This window comes from Panulirus ornatus, chromosome 71 (assembly GCF_036320965.1).
Source record: "Panulirus ornatus isolate Po-2019 chromosome 71, ASM3632096v1, whole genome shotgun sequence".
Lineage (NCBI taxonomy): Eukaryota > Metazoa > Arthropoda > Malacostraca > Decapoda > Palinuridae > Panulirus > Panulirus ornatus.
In genome coordinates, this window is record NC_092294.1 from 13,980,539 (window position 1) to 13,993,265 (window position 12,727).

At 38.9% G+C, this 12,727-nt stretch overlaps 1 protein-coding gene across 1 annotated transcript in view; it reads left to right on the top strand.

Annotated features, from left to right (window-relative positions):
• Positions 1 to 12,727, top strand: part of LOC139747960 (potassium voltage-gated channel protein eag-like) — a 266,033-nt gene that overhangs the window by 207,710 nt on the left and 45,596 nt on the right. The window contains exon 9 of the mRNA XM_071660468.1: positions 3,579 to 3,881. Coding sequence (XP_071516569.1) covers positions 3,579 to 3,881 — 303 coding nt within the window. The remainder of the gene's footprint in view (positions 1 to 3,578; positions 3,882 to 12,727) is intronic.

The window sequence follows — 12,727 nt, forward strand, 5'->3', positions numbered from 1 at the left end:
CAGGGAGTACAGACAACTAACAGATGATACAACAGGGAGTACAGACAACTAACAGATGATACAACAGGGAGTACAGACAACTAACAGATGATAGAACAGGGAGCACAGACAACTAACAGATGATACAACAGGGAGTACAGACAACTAACAGATGATACAACAGGGAGTACAGACAACTAACAGATGATAGAACAGGGAGTACAGACAACTAACAGATGATACAACAGGGAGTACAGACAACTAACAGATGATACAACAGGGAGTACAGACAACTAACAGATGATACAACAGGGAGTACAGACAACTAACAGATGATACAACAGGGAGTACAGACAACTAACAGATGATACAACAGGGAGTACAGACAACTAACAGATGATACAACAGGGAGTACAGACAACTAACAGATGATACAACAGGGAGTACAGACAACTAACAGATGATACAACAGGGAGTACAGACAACTAACAGATGATACAACAGGGAGTACAGACAACTAACAGATGATAGAACAGGGAGTACAGACAACTAACAGATGATACAACAGGGAGTACAGACAACTAACAGATGATACAACAGGGAGTACAGACAACTAACAGATGATACAACAGGGAGTACAGACAACTAACAGATGATACAACAGGGAGTACAGACAACTAACAGATGATACAACAGGGAGTACAGACAACTAACAGATGATACAACAGGGAGTACAGACAACTAACAGATGATACAACAGGGAGTACAGACAACTAACAGATGATACAACAGGGAGTACAGACAACTAACAGATGATAGAACAGGGAGCACAGACAACTAACAGATGATACAACAGGGAGTACAGACAACTAACAGATGATACAACAGGGAGTACAGACAACTAACAGATGATACAACAGGGAGTACAGACAACTAACAGATGATAGAACAGGGAGCACAGACAACTAACAGATGATACAACAGGGAGTACAGACAACTAACAGATGATAGAACAGGGAGTACAGACAACTAACAGATGATAGAACAGGGAGTACAGACAACTAACAGATGATAGAACAGGGAGCACAGACAACTAACAGATGATAGAACAGGGAGCACAGACAACTAACAGATGATAGAACAGGGAGCACAGACAACTAACAGATGATAGAACAGGGAGTACAGACAACTAACAGATGATAGAACAGGGAGCACAGACAACTAACAGATGATAGAACAGGGAGTACAGACAACTAACAGATGATAGAACAGGGAGTACAGACAACTAACAGATGATAGAACAGGGAGTACAGACAACTAACAGATGATACAACAGGGAGTACAGACAACTAACAGATGATACAACAGGGAGTACAGACAACTAACAGATGATACAACAGGGAGTACAGACAACTAACAGATGATAGAACAGGGAGTACAGACAACTAACAGATGATAGAACAGGGAGTACAGACAACTAACAGATGATACAACAGGGAGTACAGACAACTAACAGATGATAGAACAGGGAGTACAGACAACTAACAGATGATAGAACAGGGAGCACAGACAACTAACAGATGATACAACAGGGAGTACAGACAACTAACAGATGATACAACAGGGAGTACAGACAACTAACAGATGATACAACAGGGAGTACAGACAACTAACAGATGATACAACAGGGAGTACAGACAACTAACAGATGATAGAACAGGGAGTACAGACAACTAACAGATGATAGAACAGGGAGCACAGACAACTAACAGATGATACAACAGGGAGTACAGACAACTAACAGATGATACAACAGGGAGTACAGACAACTAACAGATGATACAACAGGGAGTACAGACAACTAACAGATGATACAACAGGGAGTACAGACAACTAACAGATGATAGAACAGGGAGCACAGACAACTAACAGATGATACAACAGGGAGTACAGACAACTAACAGATGATACAACAGGGAGTACAGACAACTAACAGATGATAGAACAGGGAGCACAGACAACTAACAGATGATAGAACAGGGAGCACAGACAACTAACAGATGATAGAACAGGGAGCACAGACAACTAACAGATGATACAACAGGGAGTACAGACAACTAACAGATGATAGAACAGGGAGCACAGACAACTAACAGATGATACAACAGGGAGTACAGACAACTAACAGATGATACAACAGGGAGTACAGACAACTAACAGATGATAGAACAGGGAGTACAGACAACTAACAGATGATAGAACAGGGAGTACAGACAACTAACAGATGATACAACAGGGAGTACAGACAACTAACAGATGATAGAACAGGGAGTACAGACAACTAACAGATGATACAACAGGGAGTACAGACAACTAACAGATGATACAACAGGGAGTACAGACAACTAACAGATGATACAACAGGGAGTACAGACAACTAACAGATGATAGAACAGGGAGCACAGACAACTAACAGATGATAGAACAGGGAGCACAGACAACTAACAGATGATAGAACAGGGAGTACAGACAACTAACAGATGATAGAACAGGGAGCACAGACAACTAACAGATGATAGAACAGGGAGTACAGACAACTAACAGATGATAGAACAGGGAGTACAGACAACTAACAGATGATAGAACAGGGAGCACAGACAACTAACAGATGATACAACAGGGAGTACAGACAACTAACAGATGATACAACAGGGAGTACAGACAACTAACAGATGATAGAACAGGGAGCACAGACAACTAACAGATGATAGAACAGGGAGCACAGACAACTAACAGATGATAGAACAGGGAGTACAGACAACTAACAGATGATACAACAGGGAGTACAGACAACTAACAGATGATACAACAGGGAGTACAGACAACTAACAGATGATAGAACAGGGAGTACAGACAACTAACAGATGATAGAACAGGGAGCACAGACAACTAACAGATGATACAACAGGGAGTACAGACAACTAACAGATGATACAACAGGGAGTACAGACAACTAACAGATGATAGAACAGGGAGCACAGACAACTAACAGATGATACAACAGGGAGTACAGACAACTAACAGATGATAGAACAGGGAGCACAGACAACTAACAGATGATAGAACAGGGAGTACAGACAACTAACAGATGATAGAACAGGGAGCACAGACAACTAACAGATGATAGAACAGGGAGTACAGACAACTAACAGATGATAGAACAGGGAGCACAGACAACTAACAGATGATACAACAGGGAGTACAGACAACTAACAGATGATAGAACAGGGAGCACAGACAACTAACAGATGATAGAACAGGGAGTACAGACAACTAACAGATGATACAACAGGGAGTACAGACAACTAACAGATGATACAACAGGGAGTACAGACAACTAACAGATGATAGAACAGGGAGTACAGACAACTTTGTTTATTTCAACATTTTGGAAATTTTCATGTGTTTAATGCTAATCATGACATTAGTTTGTCATGCAGTAATGTTAACTTTTAGCATATATTACATTTATCATGTGTCAATATTAAGGTAATTAATTCCTTAAGCTTAGGAGGAGTAACTGATAATTGTTCTGGCAGGCTATTTGGGACTGGGTGATACTCTGTCTGACCTTCTACACGGCCATCATGGTGCCCTACAATGTGGCCTTCAAGTACAAGACTTCGGAGGACGTGTCTCTCTTGGTGGTGGACTCTATAGTGGACGTTATATTCTTTATAGACATTGTGCTCAACTTCCACACCACCTTCGTTGGCCCTGGCGGCGAGGTGGTGTCTGATCCTAAGATAATTCGAATGAACTATTTGAAATCGTGGTTTCTGATAGACCTGTTATCGTGCCTACCTTATGATGTTTTCAACGCGTTTGACCACGATGAAGATGTAAGTAAGTGTGGCTTACAAGGCGAAGTTAAGGATAACGTAAGTGTCAAGGTTGTCCCTCTAGAGCCTAATCTAGTGTGTGGCTTTGCTGCCTCCACATCACGCTGCTCCGTCCCCGTGGCTGCACCTTTGCCTTTATCTCCTCTAGACAAGATACCCTCCCCTGACACTCACCTGGCTAACCTCAGACTTTGTCTAACCTTCTTCATAGATAACCAGTCTCACATATGCACATACCAGCTCACCCTTTTCAGCTCTCTACATCTTCTCAGTCCCTAGCATTCATCCTGTTCCCTCATTCTTCCACACAATTGTTTATTTCCCATAGTCTCCCTTAAGCTTCTACTCAACTCTGCTTTCCTTCAACATCCCACAGTTTTGTCATTGAACCTTAACCTCCCATACTTATGTCTATCCACACACACACACACACACACACACACACACACACACACACACACACACACACACACACACACTCAAACACTCTTCTCTCTGCCCTTTTAACTTTCTCAAAATTTCTTTCCAAACCCTTTCATTGTGCATTTTTTGTTTTTTGTATTCCATGCTCCACTCACAAAAAAAGATCCATGTTTTTTTTCCAAACAGAGTATCTATCATATAGTACTGAAAAAATTACTCAAACAAGTTGTATACTTTTCTCTGTATAGGTGTGGGATTGTATATTGTGTACAATGGGAGTCAGCCCAGGATGGATGTATGATGAGTGTGGGATTTTCCTTCATTCATCTAAACACATTACACAGTTTATGATCTTTTTACCAGTTGTGATTTCATACATCCCGTACATACTATTTACACACATTTCATTCACATTATTTGTGTATTATTGTATCATTTATATGGGAAAATGAAATTTAACTTCATTTGCATAGAATTATATGGAATACATCAGAAATTGTTTATGACTGAGAAAGTGACCATTAATTACTGCATAAAAACTAGCTTGCCATGCTTTCTTTGATGATTCATTGAAGACTTTGATGTATGATATGATTTCTAGGTATTTAGTTCAGTTGTTTTAAAGGAGATATGTGGATAAGATATGGAATCATTCACCAGCTGGTAATTCAAATGGGGCACAAAAGTTTAGTGCCACAAATGTGGCTTGAGGCAATGTGAGGGCAGTTACACTTTCTTTGATAATTTGTGGGTGGCTGTAATGCATGATATTTTTATAGCAGTGTTGTTAGATTGGTAGTGACATCCATGGGTAAGATCTGGAATCATACATCAGCCAGGAAATCAAATGAGGATGTGAAAGTATAAAGGCATAAATGTGGCTCAGTGTAATGTGCCAAGACTGTCTACATCTGTTGCCAGGTGCAATGAAGGGTTTAGATACTGGACATTTTTTTACCATGACTTTCTCTTATTCTAACCTTCCTTTTATACTTTCACTGCCAAGTAATCTTCCATTAGAAATGCTAACTGGTTTCACTTTCCCAAGGAAATCAATTGTATTTACCTTCAATCTTCACTGATCTCTTGAACCCTTCTTTGAGTTGGGGAAGCTTTCTTAGAGCACTCATTATTTTCCTCGTCCCCTCATAAGATCATAATTTTTTTTAATCCTTTTTCATTTTTGAATCATGAGACATGGTAATTTTCTGTTTAATATGTAATCCTCCTCCCCTCCTCTGGTATTTTCTTGCATTTTTTTTATCACTGTAAATATTTATACATAAAAGTCTGTGTGTTCCTGCCCTTGTATATATTAAATACATATATACACTTTACACCTTAATCTTTGCTTTATTTCTTTCCTCCTGTCAGTCTATGGCCTCCTCCCAGGCCAGGCAGCATGGTGGCTCAGAAGGTACTCCATGAGTAACCACTCTGTACTAGCAGTGTAATCTTGACATCTGCTGGTGTAGGAGTGTTCATGAACTGGTGTGCCTCAGCCTCTGTTCTGGCTTCCATGGACACAGGACCACAGTGTGGGATACCCACAGCACCAGCAGTGCTAGGCCGGATAGAGTTTTGGGTGTGCAGTGCTGTTAGTCACTGCCCACACCACCTCTATGCCTCTCAAAGTCACGGGGGCACCCAGCGGAAGCGCTTGTATACATCATAGCTATTTTCATTTGAAATCCTCTTCTGTAGACTCTTTGATGAGTCTTGATGTAGTTAATCCACCCAAGAAACATTATTAACTTCAGTATATGACTGGTCAAGTACAAGCGACTTCGTTGGGAATTTTGATTTTTTCTCTTGTAAAATTTATCTCTTTTACAGCCTCCGTTCGAGGGACTGACTGGCTCACCCTACCCCCAAGGCAAGACACCCTAGATGGGGGGCATGGCGTGCTCAGGGTGGTCTTTCTCAGCAACTTCAAACACATGAATACTTCATCTGTGCTATAGGTTTATCCCTTAATGTAAGATGCATCTTTCACACCAGTCATGGCTTACAGCAGCATTCTTACCTTTCTCAGTGAAATTAGGCTAGATTATTTCCTTACACAGAATTTACAGGCTGGGAGGGATTCTGGCATGCTTTTGAGTTGTCTAACTGGCCACCAGTCAGTAAGGCAAATGTGTCAGTTGTTTATATGGTATGAATTATATTATTACTATGGGAAACAGGGCAGGAAGCAATAAACCATTAACTAATGGAGCAGCTTTCAACACCTTATTCTGGTAGCAAAAACTTCTACAGGTGAGGCAACAGTACAACATCTTTGTTGCAGAAAATAGTGGTACACAGTCTAGACACACAGCAGTCCCTGAGTATGAGATTGCTGACCTGGCATTGGACTTGAGGGATGTGGTGCAGGTTGTGGTTGAGATGATGTGGGTAGACTGCTTGGGAGATCACTCTCACCATTCCTTTCTGTTGCCAGGTGTTATTCCTTGGCTTATCACTCCCCTAGAGCTTACAAAAGTAACACATTCTGGTAGCATTCTGTATGCATGGGGCACCTGACCAACACTTGCAAGATTGCTTTTACTATGTGCACTACACTGTTTGTTTACCCAGCATGCCACACTACTGTTTTGTCCGACACATGCACTCTTTATTGTACGGTACCCATACTGGTAGTGTGGCACCCATGGGGTGGTGGTGTGGTGGCATGGAGCCCCAGGCATGGTGTGCTGTTCATGTAAAGCATCCTGGCATGGTACAGTTGTGGTAATGAGCCTAGGATGTTAGTTGTACTAGTGATCCTGGGATGGCGGTGGTGTTTTAGGGGATCTTAGGAGGTGAAAGTTATATGCCCCTGGCAGGGTGGCTACAGTGATGTTGAACCCCTGGTGTTGTGATGGGCTGTGGGGTACCCTCACAGTGGTGAATAAAAGTTTGATTCCTTTTGTGTTGGTTGCGATACAGTATCCCCATAAAGATGGTGAATGTGGTATTTTCATATCAGTGATGATGGTGGTATTGTGATACCTCCCTAGTTGCTGCAGTGTGGTAGTTATGGTGGTGATGTCAATGGATGATGTTATGGTAGTAATGATCGTAGATTTGATGGTAGAGTCTTGTGTGGTTTCCTAAGGGTGGAAGTAGTCTAACTTTTGGCTTTGATAATGCTTTGGTACCCCAGAGAGGCATTCATCTGCTGTACTCAGAGTGTTTGGTGGAAGGATTCTATAAGATGTTGATAAGGGATTTGCATTTCCTTCAACTCACCACATGAAATTTTTTCTTTTAATGTAAGGCCACTGACATAATTTTGTTACCATAATAAGTCATAAGATTACTGAAAGCTTATGTACACATTTGGAAAGGATATTAGGTCTCTGGGAAGTATTGACGATATGGAAAATTTATTAGGCCTCTGGAAATTTTTGATGTCTTAGAGGTTTTAGAGAGGCCATTTGATACCTTGAAAGTTATCAACATCCATGAAAAGATTATAGGAGTTAGAAGAGTATATTTACTCAGCAAAATTGGTAGCTTGAGATATCCTGAAGTTTTTAGAAAATACTTTTTTTTGAAAACATCTATAATCATTGGAAATATATCAAACTCCACTGAAAATTATTAAAATTGTTGAATAATTTCAAGGTCTCCTGATATCCTTATGTTTTTATGAGGTTATGGAAAAATTCGTGAGTCCTCCACAAAAATTGTACCATGTCACCAGTGATTTTGAGTGATCGGGGCCTGAACATACAGGAGGGTGAATGGCTTGCAAGGAATAGAGTGAATTGGAACAGTGTGATATACCAGGGTTGACATGCTGTTAGTGGATAGAACCAAGGCATGTGAAGTATCTTGGTAAACTATGGAAAGTTTTGTGGGGCCTGGATGTGGAAAGGGAGCTGTGTTTTCGGTGCATTACACATGACAGTAAGAAACTGAGTGTGAACAAATGTGGCCTTTTTTGTCTTTTCCTAGTGCTACCTCGTGGGGGGGCAGGGAATGCTATTTCTTGTGTGGCGAGGTGGCGATGGGAATGGATGAAGGCAGCATGCATGAATATGTACTCATGGATATATGTATATGTCTGTGTATGTATATGTATGTATACATTGAAATGTATAGGTATGTATATGTGCGTGTGTGGGCATTTATGCATATACAAGTGTATGTGGGTGGGTTAGGCCATTCTTTCGTCTGTTTCTTTATGCTACCTTGCTAACGTGGGAGACGACAATTAAGTACAATAATGAATATATAAATAAAATGTTTATATATACTTTTTTTTTTTTCATACATTCACCATTTCCTGTATCAGCAAGGTAGCATTAAGAACTAAGGACTGAGCCTTAGAGGAAATATCCTCACTTGGCCCCCTTCTCTGTTACTTCTTTTGGAAAAGTAAAGACAGGAGGGGAGGATTTCCAGCCCCCTTTTAGTCACCAAGTGAGGATTTTCTGTGTAAGTCTCAGTCCTCTGTTCTTCACACTACCTTGCTAATGCGGGAATTGGCAAATATGTAAGAGAGAGAGAGAAAACACTGTTCTGGTTGTTCAAGAGTATCTGCTCACTTATTGACATTTGTCATGAATGTATGTTTCTCTACATAACCCATGATTTAGCTACTTAGAATTATATAAAACAAGGATATAATTTGTATGTGCAGCAAAGCTACTGTTCCTAGCTTTTCAGCTGACTAGTGGTCAATTTTGAAGTCTGTATCCAGTATCAGTGTCTCATGTGTGGTTCACTTTAAAGATTCATGCTGATGTTACATTGTAGTCCTTCATAATCTCTTGATGATAGTTTTTATTCCTTCATGTATTGAAAATTGATCACTGCTGAAGTCTAAAATATCAGTTGGTATTACACTCACAGTATTAAATTAAAATCTCTAATACAAACTTTATTTTTTTCATTTATTCGTGTCTGGTTTTTTCAAAGTTTTTGACAGTAGCTTATTTTTAAAATGTAAGTGCTTTAAAGCCATTCACCTTATTTCTATGTCATATTACTGAACAGCAACAAATGGTTTATTGATATATTTATACTGTTGATAAACTCTCTATAGATTTAGACATGTCATGATTTATTCAGAATCCATGCCAGTTGTTATTCTTTGTGGGAATCAGCAATCTTAGGACCGAATTTCTGAAAGGTTGAACAAGCTCCACTTTCCTTATGACATCGTTGTCTAACATGCAGAAATTTGGCTTATGATTATGGATAGATAGTTTTATCCAAGGAGGCAACAATGGGGATGATTGCCTTCATTGTCTTTCTTTTTTTTTTTTTACACATTGGAGATGCTACTAGTCTTAGACAAAAGAGGTTAATGAAAGAAAGGTAATAATTGTAATGATTATTATTTCTTTACACTTCTAACCCTTATAGTCCCGTGAAAGGAAAAATAAGTGTATAAGTATGTCAACTGTTTCAGTGATTTACACTAGCAACCAATGAAACAACTGTATTTGTTTCACCTCCTCCCAAAATCACTGATCTACGTTTATAACTACAAAATTTTCTCTGTCCTCAAAAGAATGTTAAGCTGATTATAGCTATCGGATGTTTCATGTTATCCAGTATCACGTATATATTTTCAGCAAGAAATGGTCACTGGATTCATGATGCTTTTCAGTAACAGCTGCATTCAGTTCTGTGAGAATTTGACTAATATTAGTGATTAAAGACAACATGTAAGTATCTTGAATAGTGATAATTTCTCTAAGAGTGTTTTCTTACACTATCCCTGTTTTGACCTTTTCATTGTTATATTGGCAAGTTTGTAATTTGCCTCCCTTCCCCTGGACTAAATCCTCAATGCATTAGTTACAAGAACACATTCTCGGGGTGATAAGTTGGTACAGGCTCAGACTGTGTTTATATGGAAACTTTATGATCATAAGAGATTAGTCCCACCACCTTCTAGTTCAGTTGAGATAAATGTTTATGATGCTAATTAGTTTTCCCAGCCACCACCTACAGCTCCGCTCCATTTTAAGTCGACTTTATGGGATTTTCTAAAGAAATCATAGACAGTTGTGGATTACTTGGGAAAAGATAACCAGAGATAACCAAACTTTATTTAGTTGTGAGTTCTCAGTTTAGATTTTCTGCCACATTTGAGTATTCTTAGCAAACCAAAGAAGGAAAATGAATCTTATTGATATATATATATATATATATATATATATATATATATATATAAATATATGTTTGCTAACATACTAGATGACTAGCTGACCTTAAACAAAGGCTTGGACCTTGAGATGACTAAATCATTTTCATAAAATATTCCATAACAAAGTCTTTAAACAATTTATGTTGCCAACCCAAAGCCTATATGCAGGACAATAGGCTAGTAAGATACTTGCCACTATGCTGACTGGTTTGCAATAGCTACCCAGAATGATAATCTTGAACATGCACAGCTAAAGTGACATTTCCAAAGGTTGATGTCTGTTAAAATACGCATAAAGTATTTGGGTGCTTGGTGATGGATCATATTGCAACAATTGACAAACTGTTGTCTCATCTCTTCCTCAGCTTTGCATATCCCAGATGTCTTATTTGGACCATCTTGAGTTGATAAGTTGTCAGCATGTTCATTGCTTCACCAGTTGAAAGGCAGTCAAATGATTCATCAGAGTATACTTGAACCAAGGTTAACTTTATTATAAAATCCTTTTACCTTCGCCTGTCTTATTTGATGCCTTATTGTTATCAAAGTAGATTCCAGAGCTGACATAAGAAGCATGGGAGACCACAAAGCTTCAAGGTTTACTGACACCTCAGGTCTTTCTGTCAATTGAGTTCTAGAAAGTTATAGATTAGTCCCTTGATATGGTAAAGCTTCAACTGCTTTCCTGGATACTTTTGATATGACAGTTAGAGCTTAATATTTTTGCATGAAAGCTAAGCAAAGGCTCATAGTATCAAGGATGGATGAATTGAAATATATAGCTGACTTGTTCAGTGCCACTGAATGAAAGCCTCAAGTATGATATTGGTGTTATAGTTACTAGATTACAACAAAATCCTTAATTCTTATTTGCTTTATTTGTTTATAGTTGCTCAGTCAAATCTGAAGTGGTTTAATCTGAAGGCTAGTTATGTGAAAATTTGGCCACTATTTATGTACTTTGGCTTCCACGTTAGTCTAGACTCTTTTGCCATGGCCATCCCCTTGATGAGTTCCTGGAGGGAACATACATCAGAGATATAGACAGGTAGATAGATAGATTAGTCCAGAATTGATGGGAAAGACCAGTCATACCGTTTTCTTTTGTATGTATGTCATATATAGAAATTGGATCTTGGGTTGCCCATAATGACAATACATCACAGATAAATTGATGGTGCATGTCGTTATTGTTTGGGAGTAGTCCACAGTAGATATATAGCAGCTAGATATAGTCTTAATTCTTGAAGAACACGTAAGCCCCTTCTTGTAGAAAACTGAAGCTGTTTTAGTAAGTCCAGAGTCTGCTTTAGTATTCCAATTAACCTTAGTGGACACAGGTATGTTTTTCCTTAGGAATACAAAATTCATTAATTATGCTTTTCATACAATGATTCATTTGCTGCATTGTGTTACCATTTTTATAAACTCACTCTGATGTGAAATAAGTATGTCATACATAATTTTGTAGTCGACAACCTGGTATAGTGGCCTAATAACCTGTTGTTGTGAGTCAACCTGGTATTTTGGCCTCAAGACCTGTTCTGATTCACAACTCATTATTGTGATTCACAAAGTGGTATTTTGACATCATGACCAAGTATTGTAGTCTCAAGGCCTTTTAGTGACTAGACCTCTTGTGATTCACTTGCTATTGTGGATCCATGACTTTTTATGATTCACAGCTTCATGTTGTGGTCTAATGACATGTTTACCTGATTCACAATGTATTGTTGTAACCCACAATATAATATTGTTATAGAAAAACTAGACACTAATGCTGCAGCCTCATAACTCTTGATTTTATTTAATACAATATCTAGCTATATACCCTTATGCTTGGTATTATAGCTCATGACCTGATATTATGGCCTTTCATTTGATGTTTTTTTCCTATTTGAACTTGCATAATGGTCTCTTAATGTGGTATAATAGCCTTATAAGCAGGTGCTAAGGCCTCATAACCTGGTATTTTGTAAAAATCAGGTATTATGGTTCATAACCTGGTATCGTGACCATGATCTGGTATGGTATGTTCATGATCTGGATTTTAAGCCCAGCTACTGATCTTATGATCTTATGACCTGCTAAGGTGGTCCTTTAGTCAGTTTTGCTTTATCCCACAGAGTACTGTAGCTCATGATTGTAGAATGTAACGTCATTGCTCGACACTGTTGCTTAAGACTTTTTACTGAGGCTGAGAACATGATAGATTTATCCTGTGACTTAATGGTATCACATCCACAACTTGAGACTGTAACTCAAAGCCTGA